An 18,880-nucleotide genomic window follows, 5' to 3' on the forward strand; every position below is an offset into this window, starting at 1 on the left:
GTGGAGAAAGGCATTTGCAGTGAAATAAATAGGCCATTTCAGAAATACTTTGCAGCAAAAAGTACTTCAATGCGTTCAGCAGAAGCGTAGTTATTATCAACCAAACACGGCCTCCGCTATGCTCCCGTTCCTTCTTCAGTGCCTTGCACTGCGAAGGCTACGGCGAAGTGGGACGTAACCACAACTGCCTTCTAAAGTCACCATGGCGCGCAGTTGAAATTTCATTTTCAATGTTAACGTAGAGGCCACGACTTCCAATTTTGGTGTCTACGACGCGCCAAACGTAAGCCAAATGCCGTTGTCCTCAGCGAGCCGCAGTGCGCATAGCCAGTGGTCTCGTGGCGGCCGCGGTATCTACGCTACCTAGCCGACCGCAGCTGCCAATAGCAGCCGCGTATGGGAATCCACTTTATTGCGAAATGATTCGTCCAGAAGAGAATGAGGAGCAGGCTTCTGTTGAAAAGGGAGCGTTTGAGAGAAAGGCGAATTCGCGCTTCGCTTTCGAGCTCCGCGCCCCGCGTACGACAGCAAAACTTGGCAGAGATGTTCAGAGCAGCATGTGGTACCTACGGACTATGTTATTCCACCAAGCCCGAGGGGTGATTCAGGGCCCCTTTCAGTCAAATACGAAAGGAGAACGAAGCACTCTACTTAAAGGGGCACTAAAGCGAAACAATAAATCAGTTTACACTAATGAAGCATTGTTTGAGAACTCTGCAGGCAGTCATTTCAAAAAGATAGTTTGATTATTAGATGAAAAAATGAAGGTCCAAGTATCAGTATTTGAATTTCGCGCCGAAACCCCAGCGCCGGTACGTCAGCGTGACGTCAGGGATTCCAAAGTATGTTTTCGCATGTGGGCCGCGTTGGCTGAATCAAGGTTCCCCAAACTTGCCATGTTTAATACTTGGTTCCTTTAGAACACAATGTAGTGAATCTGTACCGCTATATATAGTTAGAACGCCCTAGAAGATGCCATCAAAATTCAAGACGTCACAGCCACCAGGTGCGGGAACGTAAGTAGGCGTCGCCACCCGTATTTCGTTCTTGCGCTTTTTCTGGCTTACCAAACGTCTTATCGTTGTGAGAGTGGCGTCTTTGGTTTTGTAGAAAGGCAATTTACTGACGCAGAAGAAATCATTGTTCACTTTAGTGTCCCTTTAAGGAGGCCCCGCCCAGATGGCCGAAGCGCGGCAGCCGATTGCCTCCGCGACTAAAGAAATAGTCCCGCGGACGCCACTCGGCCCAGCTCGAAGAGCGGGCTGCCATGCTCTCCGTCGGCGGGGTCACCGGCGCTCGGGCTCATGACGTCGGTCTAGAATGCGCGTCCATTGGCGGAGGCTCGTGCGCATCCGCCTTTGAGGGGCAAGTGCCGCTAGCTTCTAAAGTTGTACCCGCCTGTAGTGCTGTCGAGTCAGCGTAAAGCACCCCGCAGTAAACATAGCTATTATTCCAACCAGTACACACATATTACATAACAGCCACTATGTATTTAAGGATGTATAACTGCTTTTATGGAGGAATAGGGCGCGAAAACGGTATGAAGCAAGACCAGTGCAGGGAAACAGCGCCCTGGTCGTTCTTTCCTGTCCAGGTCTCTTAGTAAGGATAACTGCTTATGATGCACTTGGGCGCGAAAACAATGTGAAGACCAGGACAGGAAAGAGCATCCTGGCCGCCCTGTCCTTTCCAGGTCGTCACATTGTCCTCGCGCCCCATCGCACGATAATAAATTATGAAACAACTAGCCTGTAGCATGATGTAAGGATCTGTAAGTATAGTATAAAGGGAGGTATATAGCATTCTGTCGATTCGGAATACGAGCGCGTCTTTTGGAGGAGGGCACCAGTCGTCCACTGCGCACCGCTATCCTCTCTGCGCCGAAGCCGTTCCTCGACCAGCAGAGACTCACGTACCGTCCGTCAGTAAAGTAGAAGGCACGCTCTGCCGACTACCGCGCCGCTTCCCACGACGGATCGAATGCGTGGGGGGCGCGTACGGCACTCGACGCCGCGCTTATCGTGCAAGCACCGTCGACGCGGCCAGCATCTGCTGCAAGTGCGACGAGTCAGGTCTGCGTAGGCAGGTGCGTGGATCGTCCAAGGCTGGCGTCGGCGTGCGCGTTGCCCGTGTCCAGTTCGCGTCGCCTCGCGCTGGGTAACACTCGTCTCCCACGACGACGAAACGACAGCGCCGGTCCTCGCAACGGAATGGGGCCGGTTCGGTTCGGGCCAAAGCCGCGGGGACAGTCGGCGAAGCGCGCGCTCCCTACGCTTTGTCTTCGCAAGGGGAGGGCTCGTTTTGATGATGATTATGATTTCCTTGATTTGGCACGCATCCACAATGGGGTTGTTGACCAAGAGATAGAGAGAAAGACCTTTAATGATTCAAAACGCTCCCTGCTGTATAGTCCGCGGTCGTGGGTGGAGCCCTCAGTCCAGGACGCCATGAGCCACAGCCGCCCGGCGCGCTCTCTCGACCAGGTAAAGCTGGTCCCCAGAGTCGACGCTAGACAGCAAAGCTTCCCACTCTTGTGCGTACGGGTGTTCGTTACGAGGCATTGATTTTGTTAATTGGCGTGCCCACGTGGCGTGGTAAAGCTTGGCCGGTGAGTTGCAATTGGGACAAGTGTATGGATAGTGCGTGGGATACATCGCGCGATGTAGCGTGTGATGTGGGAATGTTTGTAATTGCCTCCACGACACTGCCTCGTCGGGCGTGAGGGATGCGGGACGCGGGGAGAATTTCTCTTTGAAATCTTCTGAAGTGTTAATGCGCGAAACTGTTTGGCAAAAAGCGGGCAGTATATATTGCAGGGAGAATTTCGTGATTTTCATAGTTTTTTTTTCTTTTGTGATGCTGGTGGTGATTATGGTGATGATCACAATAATGAGCCTTCGAAAACATGGCACGTACCCACAATGGGGGCGTGATGGTACATGAAGCATTGCAGGAACGAATGTACAACTGGGAACAAACGACCATTGGGTGTCAAAACAGCAATCTGGGCGAGCTGGTAGGTTAACATCCTCGAAATCGAACAGCGCGAAAGGCACGGCGGGCAAAGCATTCACGGACAGCGTTCGTGTTGCCCGGACGTTCGCCTGTCGTCCGGTTCGCGCTGTTTGATTGCGAAGGCTATTTTGTAATTGATGCGTCATATCAGATGAATAAAAATATCGCTTATTGCACGAAGAACTTCTAGAGAAGCAAGGAAAGGTTAGCCGTACGAGTGTTTGGTTTGCCACCCTGCACTGAGGGAAAAGGATACAGGGATGAAAAGAGAAAGAGGGAACAGCGAGAGCACCGGTTGCGCCAACACTTGAAGGTGTGCACCGAGTTTATAAACGACCACAGAGTCCTGTCGACTTTAGGTAGTGTAGCAACGCTGTCGTTGCTTTCTGCACCAGCGACGCGCGAAAATAGGTAGCATGGCAAGCATTTTGTAGCTCAAGTAGCCCACTGTGTCAAACACATACTGTGGCTAAAACCCAGTGCCCAGGCACCAAGGGAAGATAAAACCAATTAACTCTGTTCTTTGTCATATTTTACTTTAGTCTTTGGGATCTCTCTTCTTTTTCTCCTTTTGTTGTTCCTTTTTGCTTTCCTTGCCTTCTTCCTGTCCTCCATTTCTCTGTTTGTATTCCTTCTTCCTGAAGAGTTATGCAGGTGTTGTGCACCTTCCGAGGTCATTTGCTAGCCTGCTCCGTATAGTTTATTTTTTATCTGTAAGCGTATAGTACACATGGCTGTTTAAGCTGATTCGTTATACAGTATACCCGTTTATTCGACTCCGGTTAATTTATTTTTCGGTTAATTTGATTCCGAGCAAAGGCCCCGGTCGGCGCCCATACACATCTATGGGCCCACGCTTTCGTTATTTCGATCCTAAAATTCGCCTTCGCCGGATAATTGTAACTTAAGCGCGCGCGCGCGCTTGGCTCCTATGGGGACCACAATAGCTAACCCTCTGGCGGCAGCATCTGCCTCAGCGAAACTTCGGAGACAGTGAATGCGTTGAACACACCGCTTATCTCTCGTGGAAAATGCCTATTTTCGGCCTGCCCTAGCACGACTTAAGCAATAACCGTTTATCACACTGTCTGATTACGGTGTTTACACGATTCTAATGCACTCTTTCTGTCCCAGGATGATTGGGCCGAAAATTGCCTGCGCGGTGCAATCGAATACGAAACCAAACCGTCGTCACGGCGTTCGTATGCTTTACCGCTTAACGCAGATGTCTTGCGGCGAAACTTGCCTTAAAACTTTGCGGCGAAGCTGACTTTAGGAAACCGGGCGCCATTGTGCAACATGTATTGGACTCATGCCCATTTTTCTTGCTAAAAGATCGGGTGTGCGTTAAATTTCCGCTTTTTTTAGTAGCTTTTATGTCATTTTTTTTACTTTGGACACATTGATTCAGGGTGTTTTAGAATCGGACTGATACTGCCAAATGAATCACTTGTGTCTTTTTGTATTTTTTAACACATTTTGTTTACTTCCGCCAGTCGAATAATTGGATCAGTTGCGTCGGTCCCGTCAGGATTGAATTGATCAAAGTCGACTCTATATGTGTTTATCCTGTTAAAGCTTACCAGAGTGAGGGTGTAGTTTAGTTGGTGATTCATGATTTTGGGAAATTACTGCAAGCAAAACATGAGACTTGATGAAAGGTACAACACAAAGCTATTCGCCAAAAGTCTGTCTTTGGAGCCCATCCAGGGCTCCAATGACAGCCTTGCTTTAAATGAAGGTATAGCAAACACAGATAGGTGGACTGAATAAACTCATACAAAATCTGCAGTTAAGGCTTGTGTCATGCAAAGACAGTTGCATAGGTTTAGTCTAAAGCAGAACCCATATACGCCATATTTTGCAATTAAGTTCAACATTTCTCTCTGTTTTTCTATTGACTTTTGATCTATAGAATAATGTAAGCGCCATTTTGACAGCTTGGGCTCTACATTGCCTGCATTTTGTGTTTGGGTGTGATGCACTAACTCGCTATAGCTGCAGGAGCATTTGCCTAGCTATTTGTTATTTTTTGTGCAACAGCAAATATTATTTCACTTTCAAATTCTAATTCCTGTTAAACTTCTTTAGCTCAGATACATGAGCCTGTTATTTTTTGATTAATTCAGTTTTTATGGAGTAAAGTGGACTTCTATTTACCTGCCTCATTGCAACTTTGCGTGTCGTTGTCGGCTGTCAAACCGAGTAGAAGCTGTTGCACTCTGGCCACCATACTGTTGCTGTTGGGGACACAATCACTTCTGCGAGGTTTCGTGTGACTCAATACTAGACACGCAATGTTTTTGACACTGTGCCAAGCTTACTATCTTTGCGTAGTGCCAGGAACACTTTCAGCCGTCTACTTCGACGTGTCCAGTGTGTAGTCACATAAAACATTGCGAGGGTGAAATCTAGTTTAGCTTCCGACAGTGATCGGCCTCTAGAACACCGCCCCTGAGTACAGCTTGCCTTTTTTGTGCAAGGTACGCCACAGTAGCTGATAGCATGCTCAGCATGCATTCTTTGCCGAAGTCTTCTGTGTGTTTCTTAAAGTGGTGCATCGTTCTCTCTTGTCAGCTCAAAAAAAAACTTTGTTTCCACCGATTGCCACAGTGTGTGTGATCCGCAGTATGTTCTTAAAAATTATTTTTCTTCCTACTGCCCGCTTCTTAGCCTATCTCTGTGGTCAGTTTCCTGGTACTCTTGCTGGGCTGTGAGTCGACTTTTCCTTTTCTTTTTTGACTTGAAACATCTTTAAAATCAGTCAGAGGGGATCGCTTGCTTAAACTGCATGTAACGAAAACATGTTATAGCATTATTGCTTATATCTTTCCAACCGTTCTGCCCACTAGCCTTACCTTGGTATTATTGTGTAGAGGAAGGAAGCCATTACTGGATCATGCATGCATTGCATGCATAGATGGCGTGATTGCGGTGCCACGCATGATGCAATCTGAGTTAAATTTAGGCTCGCATGCAGCGTTTAATGAGGCATAGCTCATCAGTACGTTTGTCCATCTGAACAGGAAAAGTCACATTTGAGAGAGCTTACTATACCATAGCAAATATAATTTATCACACTGAAGCTGGTGCTTATTGGGAATTATAAGGCCTGTAAGTCTACAATCTTTTTCAACAACTTCACGCTTTCTTGGCCCCCCTCCCCCCCGTTTTCGACATGTACAGTCCAGAAATGGTGTGAGGAGATTGAAGCAGATAGACAGAGAGATGTCTAGCCTCTTTGACCATGGCGGAACGCGTCTATCTTCATAGGACACAAGCACAAGACCGCCAACCACGTACAAGTGCGGCGAGATCTGTCGGTGTGGGGCAGTCCTGGGCACCACCAGTAGAGGGGTCATGCAAAACAAACGGGCCAACTACGAGTAGGAAAAAAAGCAGAATTACAAAATTAGACTGGAAAATCCCCAATAGCTGTAACGTAAGTTAAGCATGTAACCTTTCCAATGCATGAGTAAATGTAACTTGTGTATTTGGTTATATCATTTCTGTACCCTAGTGCCCACACACGATCTGTTGCACTGACAAGATGGGTTCTCGTGCCCATCAACTTCTCCCGAAATGCTTGTGATTGGTTGCGATACCAAACTATCAGACAGCTGCACGAAGTAAGGTTAATCATTTTATGAGAAGCATAAACTGCTGTAAACATTTGCTTACTAAGTAAATTAACAAGCACATTGTCATGTGCACACAGACAAACACGAGCACATCTCACTTAATGACCGTGGACACCCGCTGTCAGCTTGCTGCATGATGAAGAGCGGCAGCAGTGGTGAGCGAATTCCCTTTCATGCTGCCTCTCGCTTCAACGTGAACTAGGCACACGAGAACGTAACACGAGAATTTAGGTACCTAAAGACCTTACTTAGCCCTTGTTTTATTTTCTTTTGTTTTTGCTCAGTTGTTTTTCGAAGCAGATCTTGCCCTGGGCCTCCCGTATTTCGAAAACTGCTGAGCCAAGGTCTCCCTGTACTGTCTCAATTGTACATACCTGCCAAATTTCCCAAATTTGTCATAAAATTCATAAATTTAGACTTGTTCTACAATTTACAAACCTTGAATCAGGTTTTACAAAGAATTGCCTATGTTCATGAAAATCTTCTCGAGGTGCTGATGGAAGGGGCAAACGAAATTGAAAAAGAGAAATGCATACAAGGAAGAAACTAAAATAGTACCTGCCGGCGCCTTTCTGGCAATACTAGGTGCTAAACAGAGAGCTACATATTCAGACAACTTCTGAAGCAGGTTAAATCAGAAAAAGCAAGGTCACCAAAAAAAGTCACTGTGATGTAAAAAAGTCAACTTCTCCCGAAATGCTTGTGATTGATTGTGATACCAAACTATCAGACAGCTGCACGAAGTGAGGTTAATCTTTTTATGAGAAGCATAAACTGCTGTAAACATTTGCTTACTAAGTAAATTAACAAGCACGTTGTCATGTGCACACGGACAAACATGAGCACATCTCACTTAATGACCGTGGACACCCGCTGGCAGCTTGCTGCAAGATGAAGAGCGGCAGCAGTGGTGAGCGAATTCCCTTTCATGCTGCCTCTCGCTTCAACGTGAACTAGGCACATGAGAACACAGCACACACGAAACCACCGGCTATTTCAGGCCAGCTAGCCTTCCAGCCCACTGCAGGTTGCCTCCAAGATACTATTTTTGCGGTCGCCACAGCTGGAGTAGAAGAGATGTGCACTAACCTGCCCCCTTCCCTACCCCTATTCCAGTGCGCACCTATCTCCCTGCGCGCCTCCCCCTTCCCTTGCACATGTGAGAGGACACCCCCTCCCCGCCTTCCTCCCTTGCGAATGCGCAAAGACACCAAGCCACCATCCTTCTTGGCTTACCCGCGCAAGCTCTTCCTCGTACTTGCAGTATACGGTGCGTGGACTCAGTGTTGTTGGACTCTTGGGATTTATACGGAACATCACTGCAACGGTAGCAATTTGGCTGGAGTGTCCATATAATTACTATTGCAGTAAAATGCTGTGTTGCTTCCAATTCCCTTCTGTGCCTCGTTTGCTGCTCCTTATGGGCTGTACGTAGTAAACTTAAATAATTGTAAAAATGCAATGCACAGTGCATTGCACAGTGCACAGTGCAGATGCCCCGCACTGTGGGAATCGACGCTATGCAAAGCATCTTGCGGGACCTTGCTACCCACAAAGTGAAACAAGATGGACCAACAAGTTCATGTAAATTGGATAGTTTTGTATGTGTGTGTGTGTGTGTCATGACTACACATCTGTGAGAACAACAGCACGATGACAACCACGTTGTAGACGATCATATGGCGGCAGCGGCATGATGTCTGTGCTGACCATTTGATGTGAGCTTATGATATTGCAATTGTTGGTTTCTACATAAGTAGTGGACAAGTGTAAATGAGATAAACACAGATTGTGATGTCGTTGGTGACTACGTGTTACACAGTCATACGTACCTACAGGTGTGTCGTGTGGTGTATGTAAAACAATGATGACGGTTGTACTGCGGCAAAAAAAATGTTAGGGCATTATTAACTTTGGTGATCACGAAATCGGCACAACATTGCACAATTTCTACATAGGGTCCTATGTGAAAAGTATGAAGGAAAGGGGGCTGATCTCAGTGATTGTGCATTCTAACATGGCTCATGATTGTGCTTCTAACATGACAGCTTGCGCTCTTCACAGCACAAGCTGTCACATTGAAAGGAGGCAAGAAAGTGATGCGGGGTGCATACGCTGAGCATTTCAGAGAGCTGACTGGCTTTGGAACTGGCCAGCCAGCTCCAAGGCCAATTTCTGTAAAGGTATTCTCATTCTTACCCTTCTAAAATGCCAAACAGGGTTTGTAGTATTCATAAATAAATACAATCTAGGATGAACAGAAAATTCTGTTTGCAGAGAGTAGTGAAACAGAGACACAGTGCACGGTCGGCCATTTTAATATTCTTGCTGTCGGTGGCACCTGCAAGTTGCAACTAGTGCCGCATTAGATCCCTAAAGCTGTGTATGGTTGCTGTATATGCTCCGGAGCAATGTATAATAACTCATAACTCTAGCACTGCATAAAGCCCCTTAGCGCCTTCTTGCCATGCTGTGGTTGTTAATCTTGTCATCCTCTGATTGTTCGTGTTCTTCGCTGATTTCACCGCCACCTTGCTGCCCGTAGTGGTTCAACTCTGGTATCGCCATAACCTCCGAGATCGGTTGCCGCGTGCTGCCATATCTTGGGCGCCATAGTTTTGCACAGCACTGTCTTGTGCGATTTCGTGCCCAAGACATTGTGAAACACTGTTTGAAAGAGTAAATTACTCTCACTGCATGAGTGCATGTTGTTGCTGTGGTGCTCGCAGGCAGCTGCGTTGTGCCGAGTTCCACCCGGATGGCGTGACAGTGGCTGTGGCTGGCAAGGACACTGCTGTTCGTGTCTACGATCTGCGCAACAAGCGCCTCCTGCAGGAGTACAACGGTGAGTTGGTCACATACGGTGGACTGCGTGTGACCAGATTTGGCTAGAAACCAACTTTATATAGGGCTCCTCGGCGTGACTGCTAACTTAATTTCATGCCGGCATTTAAAAAAGTATGTGCCTGGACACTGAGCTATGAATAGACCTGTTGATTATGTCCTTTACTTCTCTCATCATCGCACCTGATCTTGTTACACTTCTCTCCTCCTCCCTGCTATAGGTTATTGCCACCAACCACGTTTCTCGCTCGCGCTGACTAGAGGAATGTGCCTTAGGTCAACCTATGTGCCGTTATCATTAAACTTTTCTCTCTCTATAAATGAAAGTCCTGCATTGCACATGTCTAGGCACATGGTACACTAATCACGTTGATTTCGTAGATTATTCTGATATAAACAACTATTAGTAAGAGCAACTAGGCATTACACAGTGTAACACAGCGAGGTCCAAGCAAATGTGCATGGGTTCAAACCAGTAATCATTGCTTTCAAGGTTTCAAGCTGAGAGTTCTATGATGATGATGGTGATGATGCACCGTTAAAACATGATATGTATACCCACAGTTGGGAATGGGCCGAGAATTGGGTGCTTGTGCATACAGTTAATCATGAAAATGAGCTTGAAAAGCTATAACTGCGAATAGTAGAGCTTTCTGTAAATGAAAAGTGGGACCAGATGAATGGATGGTCAAACTGAAAAGAAAGAGAAAGAAGATGTATTGCACAATTCAGAATAGAAGGCATTTAGAAAAATTATAACAGGAATATAGTAAGAAAAGTAGGAATTAGCATGGTATCTGTTTTGTCGCTAAATAAAACCACTCACTGTGTTAAACATGTCCTTTTGACTATAACTTAGTACTGAGGGCCTAAAAGAGTAATATTCTTTCACTTGAATTCAACTATTGATTGAGCGAAATGACTTCTACTTCGGTTTTACTTCATTGAAAAGGACATTAGCAAAATGGTAGTGGACAACAAATGCTAAGGTTTTTATCTACAACTGGTCAGATATTTAGCTAGGTCATGTGATCGCTGACTTTTCAGTGTGTCAGGGCCTCACAACAAAGTAAACTTTCAAGATGGTCAAGGATCTGTCTGCGCTTGACCGCCTCGCATGTTCGCTCCTGTGTGAGTCACTGGCGTACAGAAAAGCTGGTACTGTTACACAACAACCTTTGGAGGGACACTTAATAGAAATACTAAATCGCTTAAGAATGTTAAAGTATTCTTTCTAAACATCGTTCGGTTTATTCTGTGGTAATAGGTTCGGTATTAAGGAGAAAACAAGGGTCAAAGTTTAATTGTTTTTTTTTAACTTCATGCTGAAAGGTCATTGCCAGTACGTCACTGTGACATGACAGGTCTCGGAGGCATTTTTCCTATTTCAGCGATTGTGGTGCAGTTGTCAAAACTGACTAGTTCAGCCTTCGGCGCTTTCAGGATACAATGTAACCCAGTTTTACCAGTAAACAGTTACCTAGGCCTAAGCAGACGCTGTCAAAATTGATGACGTTGCGGCGAGCTGGTGCGTGGACTTCAAGACAGCATCACCACCCGTCCTTAATTTTGCTTTTTTTCTGGCTTAAGTCTCTTCTTGCGGCAAGAGTGGTTTATTGCATAAGGCTTATTTACTGATATAGCTCAAAATTTTTTTTTCTCTTGAATTTTTCCTTACTATGGCCATGCTTTAAAAATTCAGAAAGTGCCGATGCTCCTTGTGCTATTGCAATTCTATGTACACTGAAGGTGTGTCTTTGCTATCGCCACTGCTGTGCCGTCCCGAGTGAAAGGTGCATGTGCCACACACACGGCCTAACCCACTCGGCCCGTGCGCCATAATGAAAGTCACGCGGTGTGCTGTGGGGGCAACGGCAAGCAATGGGCGAGCCAAGAAGGTTGGTGCCTTATCTTGAGGCTTGTTGCCTGCTGTCTTCCCACACGCCGAAGTTCAAAGTCGCAGGATCGAGCCTGCGCTCCTCGCACAGCCTATCACCACATACACAACTCGCATGCCATGTCTTGGAGGTCATCTAATCTGCCACAAGTGCCAGGGCAAAGGGCACACCAAGATGGCTAGTGTAAAGCCCATCAATTAACTAAAGTAGTGCCATTTCTTGAGGTTTGATCCCTTGTGCCAGCTCTCTGTTGTCCACCCTTTCCCGTGCCTCAAGCTGCACACCGTCTCCCTCCTCTTAAACTGCTGCCGTGACGTGACACAGTGCACTTTTCATATCTTTGTTTTTACTTGAAAGAAAAGTGCTTGCATGCTTTTAAGAGCCAGCACGACATATGATGCGGCCATATTGGCATACACCGTGTGCGGTGCCTCCATCATAAACGTGCCACCCTAATCAGTGCACTTCCATGTCTGCTGTGTATAATGAGCTGCCGTTCGTACAGCTGTAACAGACGTTTCAGTAAAATAAGCCATTTCTGGTATCATGCATACCAGGAAAGGACGCGTGCAGTGAAAAATAATTTAGGTCTGTCATAATTGCCGCAAAAACTTCATTGGACTGCTGCACTTGTGTACTTGTTAGGTGAATGGGAAGCTTCTAAATTGGTAGTGGATACTACAAGCTTTTATACCGCAGGCTCTTCCCGTCAATCCCAAGTCTGTTGTGCAGTTAGCTGTAAGTTGTGTCTGCATATTTAATGTCTTTCAGCAAAATTATAAGCTTGCTTTATAAAGGTTGTGGTGAAGCCCTAAATAGCAAGGAAGCATTTTTGTTTTATATATTTCACTACACGCACTTCAACAAGGAAAAAGAAAGCGCTAGCTGTTCTGTATACTTTTGTATACAGGCAGTTTGAGAAGGGAATCAGACTTTCATTAAACAGTAACAGTATACAAAGAAATACTTTCATCCTCTTTGGCAAGTATGTACCACAACATAGCATTGTCACAGAAAAAGCTGTCCAGTATATTCATACCAAAAGCGAAACCGCGTAATGACTGTAAGAAGAAATGACACTTAAGTGAACCCGCTGCCGAAATGTCACTTCGTCAGAAATGACCACACGTCACACACACATCAAATTTGGTGACTGCTATCAAAAACAAATAATAACAAACTGAAATACAGTGGAATCTCATTAATTTGAACCCGCTTAATTAAAAAGGAATTTCTGACTCGTCGAGTTTGAATTATCGAGATTTCTGTAGTATATTTAGGTTCTTGTGTAACAGCTGTATTCCTGACATCCAGTTAGTTAAAGTAAAGTAGTGTAACTCTGGCACCATGCATGAATGTTTTTGACAGTGTCAGCTAAGCTTTAGAGCGCCACCCTCGTTCCGGTGTGCTCTCATTCAAAGTTTGCGTCAAAGCATTCACTCATACATGTTCTGTCACCGACACCGAGTCTGCTGAGATGTTGAAAAGTAAACTAATCTGTATCGTTGCATCCAAAAGAAGCACAATGTGCGCTTACCGCAGGAGAGGATGGTCGGAAGCATGGCTTTGCCACGACATCCTTGCCTCTTGAGAGCTTTTCTGCTCGTATCATGCATTTCAAGCTGTGCACAACAGCAACTAAACCTGAGAAGATGAGTGGGTGCGGTGAATACTAGCGTGGTGGGGCTGCGTTAACATACATTCCGTGCAATGATGCATCTCAAAAGCCTGGCAGTCAATACTTTTCGGTTTCTTAATGTTGAAGTAAGACATGAAGACATTATTTCGGAAAGAAAAAAAATGAAGAAAGAAATCACGGTGAAATTGCCAGCCCTAAAATCCAGTTACTATGAGGGTGGTGATGTAGTGATGTTGGTTGATCGTCGTGGAATGGCATGAAGTATAGCGCAGCAAAAACAAGGAATTGTGTCTTTTTGTGTCCTTGTTTTTGCTGCATTACAGTTTGTCATTCTGGTTACAACCCAGCTCACATAAAAATACCTGGGGTTGCCTGCTACATTGCAACAGTGTTGGCAGTGCCACCATCTAGGCGGAGACGCGCCAGAGTGAAAAAAGGGAGAAGCAATGAATGCAATAGCAACATGTTAGAATATTACACAAATTTTATCAGTCTCGTAGCTGGTAGTAACGGTATAAATAAAAAAAAAACGTAAGCTCTCTGGGTAAAAGCAAGCTGTTGTGCTAGGACTCTTCTGTTTGAATCTTGCCATCAGACAATTTCATTTACGTCGATTAATTATAGCCAATTTCTTTGTTAGCTACTTTACCACCACTTTACTATATCGGGTATGTTTCAAACCTCTTTCCTGGGCCAGTCCAGGAAATAGTGCACAGCCACACTTATAGAATTGCATCATTTTCAGGTTTGAGCTCTGGTAATGTTTTACACTTTTAATATTTAAGCCCGAGAAGATTTAAGATAAAAGGCATGCACTGTTGGTGTTTTGCTTCATGGCATTTGTTTGTGGGTTGCCATTCTCAATATGTTGAGGAATAATTTTGTCAAGAATGTAAGACCTGGTATAAGCAACTTTAGTGATAGAATGGTGTGGTTATATAGCCCACATATACTGCTTGTCATATAGCATGGCATACTATACAGCCTACATATACCTAAATACGACTATATACAAGACCTCAAGGCGACGACTATAGCGACGGCAAACATTCGCTTGGAGGGTCCATATTTTCTATCACAATAATATGAATGCGGAGGTAGGGAGGGTGGTGGAGATGGTGCTACCTTTGTTCATTGAAGGGCTGGTAGCTTCATTTGTGGTGTCTTTCTGCGTACTCGTTGTTACAGATCATGTGATCTGCTGACTTTTGAAGATTTGCACAGTTCAAATTGGGAAAGAAGTGGTAGCATGTGCATGAAGTTTGCTTTGGGAAAAGTATGTACACTCCACGCTGCTGGTGCTTCTCATCTTACCAGTGTTTGTGGTCATCGGCTAAACACTGTTCATGTATGCCTCTCGGCACATGAAACCATGCTTGTTTAGTTATCTAATGTTGACTGCAATTTATACTGCCCATAAAACCAGGTGCCTTACTTTGTGGGATATTCTCTCACCTTTCAATTCAATGCTTCGCCCTTCAAGCAAAACTGACTTCATTAAATACTTGCTTTATATGAACTTTGCAATAATTTCAACTGATTTCATATTCCAACTAAGATCAGAATAATGGACTGTGTTAAATCTCCTTATTTCAGAAGCCTCCTTAAGTTTGCCATTATATATTTTAACTTGTCACAAGAACAAGAAGTGCTGAATGAGAATTGCTACTGATTCATTGAAATGTTCAGTATTTCGCTCAAATTAAGTAAACCTGGTAGTGGCTTCGTTTGCAAGCCAGCATGGTAGCTACCTCCCCCTACGCTGCTTTGATGTCACTCTCATTCATTTTGTATTTTGCATTACCATGCCTGCTCGGCTGTGCAGCTCACGAGGGCATCGTGAACTCCCTGCACTTCCATCCGTCGGGTGACTACCTAGTGACTGGTGCAAGTGACTCACTCACCAGGGTCTTCGACGTGCTCAAGGGCAGGCTGCTGTACACACTAGTGACACACATGGTGAGTGGCAAGCCACAAATGCCTGCTTCTGTGTGTGTGTACGTGTGTGTGTGTGCATGCGTGCGTGGGTGCATATTCAATTCAAATTCTTTATTTCCAAAAACAAGTTTTGTGGTTGACAGGGCTAAAAGCTGCGGTCTGCAGCTTGACAGAGGCCCGCACACCATATTCAAGGCAGGGCATGACCTTGACATGCATGTCGATCCGTTAAACAAAAACATACGAAACAGAAAATAACAGTTCATCAGAATAAGAATACACTATAAGACTAAGAATAAACAATACTAGATATAATGTTTTCTATACAGAAGAAGAAAAAGAATGTATAAAAAAGTCAAATATAAGGAAAAAAAGGGGGGAAATGACGTGTGTGTGTGTGTGTTTGTGTGTGTGTGCGCGTGCGTGCGTGCGTGTGTGTGAATTTACACATGCATACACACAATACATCAGGAAAAGATATTACATTCTAAAAAAAACTACAATGGGAAATACAGACACAGAAGGATTTAGCATCTGCTAAAAAAAGAAAGAGAATTATTAATGTACGTAGCTTCACGACAATAGTGGTAGGTATGATTTTTCTTTTTTTTTAAGAAAAGAGCTGATGAAGTAATGCTAATGTGGGCTTCATTATATATTTGTATTTATTGAGGATTAATGGAAGATTATATTTCAAAGACTGCAATTTGTAAAAAGTGCGGAAACGTGGTATTATCCAAAAGTCAAGACAATGTGTACGAACAGTGATATTTTGCTGAAGCTGTGCTGTCGTGCTAATAAAGTTTTTAAAAGTGGGTGAAGACACATAGAATGAATGCAAAACACGAAATTCGTACATATGTTGTATTTTCATAATGTTGTACAACCTAAAATAATACTCTGTGGAAGCTAAATAATCAATATTTGCAATATTGCAAACAACTTTCTTTTGTAATAAACAAATCCTCGTAATATTCCTTTGTGTAGTGGTCAACCATACGAGACTACAGTAATTAATATGGGAAGCGAACAATGCAGAATAAAATTGTTTTTTGGCTTCCACTGGGAGAATTGCACGGCAACGCGATAGAGCTCCTGTGGTAATTGATAGTCTTTTGCATAAGTTGGTCAACATGCGAATCCTATGTGAGATTTGAGCTATATTTTACTCCGAGAGATTTATATTCATTGACGATTTCCATCCTGTGGCCGTCGCAGTATATATCCTGTTCTAAATTAATTACTTCATTTTTTTCACGGAAGAAAAGTGCCTTGGTTTTAACTGGGTTAATTTTGAGGCAGTTAGAATTTGACAAGAATACGAGCTTCTTAAGGACGTGATTACATCTTAACGCTAGACCGGCTTCATCAGTTCCGAAGAGTAGGATAGTGCTATCATCGGCATATATGATAAATTTTGAGCTTGTATCAATACAGACAATATCGTTTATGTATACGTTAAACAAAAGAGGACCTAAAATACTGCTTTGAGGTACACCACATTTTATATGGAGGGGAGATGAATGGTAATTGTCAGTGTACACACACTGAGTCCTGTTGGCTAAGTACGAACGAAATAGTTCGAGCTGCTTACCACGAACCCCGTAGTCCGAGAGTTTTAGTATAAGCATGTTATGGTTAAGTTAATCGAATGCCCTACTGTAATCTAGGAAAAGACCGAGAGTTATATGTTTATTTTCAATGTCTTGTAGCACACTTTCTTTAAGAGTTAATAAAGCTGTTTCAGTAGAGCGTCCTTTTCTAAAACCAAACTGCGCGTCGGAAAGAAGATATATTTTGTCAAAGAAACTAGTCAGTCGAGAAAACAATATTTTTTCTAAGCCTTGAGAAAAAATTGGTATCACAGATATTGGCCTATAATTTTTTGTCTCATTTTTATTGCCCCCCTTGTAAATGACTGTCACCTTGGATTGTTTCAGTGCATCAGGAATTTGACCTGATTGGATAGTGAGATTGAATATGTGAGCGAGCGCAGATGTAATGCATTCAATAACATATTTTATGGGCTTTATTTGTAGTTTGTCTATATCTAAAGTTTTGCTGTTCTTTAGATGTAGAAATGTTCGATAAACTTCAGCTTCACTTATATCATGCAGAGCAAAGCTCTTAGCAGGGCAATTGCTTGACGGTCTGATAACCTACTATCTGGAAGATCGTGTTCTAGAAATGCTTGGTTAAAGCAGTGCTATTGGAGGAATTAGAGGGCAGTAAATGGGATATAATAGGGCTCAGTGAAGTTAGGAGGCCAAAAGAAGATATACAGTGCTAAAAAGCGGGCACGTCCTGTGCTACCGGGGCTTAGCGGAGAAACGAGAACTAGGAGTCGGATTCCTGATTAATAAGTATATAGCTGGTAACATACAGGAATTCTATAGCATTAACGAGAGGGTGGCAGGTCTTGTTGTGAAACTTAATAAGAGGTACAAAATGAAGGTTGTACAGGCCTACGCCCCTACATTCAGTCATGATGACCAGGAAGTCGAAAGCTTCTATGAAGACGTGGAATCGGCTATGGGTAAAGTGAAAACAAAATACACTATACTGATGGGCGACTTCAATGCCAAGGTAGGCAGAAGCAGGCTGGAGACAAGGCAGTGGGGGAACATGGCATAGGCACTAGGAATAGCAGGGGAGAGTTATTAGTAGAGTTTGCGGAACAGAATAATATGCGGATAATGAATACCTTCTTCCGCAAGCGGGATAGCCGAAAGTGGACGTGGAGGAGCCTGAACGGCGAGACTAGAAATGAAATAGACTTCATACTCTGCGCTAACCCTGTCATCATACAAGATGTGGACGTGCTCGGTAAGGTGCGCTGCAGTGACCATAAGATGGTAAGAACTCGAATTAGCCTAGACTTGAGGAGGGAACGAAAGAAACTGGTACATAAGAAGCCGATCAATGAGTTAGCGGTAAGAGGGAAAATAGAGGAATTCCAGATCAAGCTACAGAACAGGTATTCGGCTTTAACTCAGGAAGATTACCTTAGTGTTGAAACAATGAACAACAATCTTGTGGGCATCATTAAGGAGTGTGCAATAGAAGTCAGTGGTAACTCCGTTAGACAGGATACCAGTAAACTATTGCAGGAGACTAAAGTTCTGATCAAGAAATGCCAATGTATGAAAGCCTCTAACCCTACAGCTAAAATAGAACTGGCAGAACTTTCGAAGTTAATCAACAAGCGTAAGACAGCTGACATAAGGAAGTATAATATGGATAGAATTGAACATGTTCTCAGGAACGGAGGAAGCCTAAAAGCAGTGAAGAAGAAACTAGGAATTGGCAAGAATCAGATGTATGCGTTAAAAGACAAAGCCGGCAATATCATTACTAATATGGATGAGATAGTTCAAGTGGCTGAGCAGTTCTATAGAGATTTATACGGTACCAGTGGCACCCACGATGATAATGCAAGACAGAATAGTCTACAGGAATTCGATATCTCACAGGTAACGCCGGAAGAAGTAAAGAAAGTCTTGGGAGCTATGCAAAGGGGGAAGGCAGCTGGGGAGGATCAGGTAACAGCAGATTCGTCGAAGGATGGTGGGCAGATTGTTCTAGAGAAACTGGCCACCCTGTATACGCAAAGCCTCATGACCTCGAGCAAACCAGAATCTTGGAAGAACACTAACATAGTCCTAATCCATAAGAAAGGGGACGCCAAAGACTTGAAAAATTATAGACCGATCAGCTTACTGTCAGTTGCCTACAAACTATTTACTAAGGTAATCCCAAATAGAATCAGGAACACCTTAGACTTCTGTCAAGCAAAGGACCAGGCAGGATTCCGTAAAGGCTACTCAACAATAGACCATATTCACACTATCAATCACGTGATAGAGAAATGTGCGGAATATAACCAACCTTTATATATAGCTTTC

At 44.0% G+C, this 18,880-nt stretch overlaps 1 protein-coding gene across 1 annotated transcript in view; it reads left to right on the forward strand.

The window, feature by feature from the left end:
- LOC126528484 (uncharacterized) overlaps positions 1-18,880 on the forward strand; it is a 134,854-nt gene that overhangs the window by 99,093 nt on the left and 16,881 nt on the right. Inside the window, exons 8-9 of the mRNA XM_050176362.3 lie at positions 9,386-9,501; positions 14,863-14,996. Coding sequence (XP_050032319.2) covers positions 9,386-9,501; positions 14,863-14,996 — 250 coding nt within the window. The remainder of the gene's footprint in view (positions 1-9,385; positions 9,502-14,862; positions 14,997-18,880) is intronic.

The sequence above is a fragment of the Dermacentor andersoni genome, chromosome 9, assembly GCF_023375885.2.
Source record: "Dermacentor andersoni chromosome 9, qqDerAnde1_hic_scaffold, whole genome shotgun sequence".
Lineage (NCBI taxonomy): Eukaryota > Metazoa > Arthropoda > Arachnida > Ixodida > Ixodidae > Dermacentor > Dermacentor andersoni.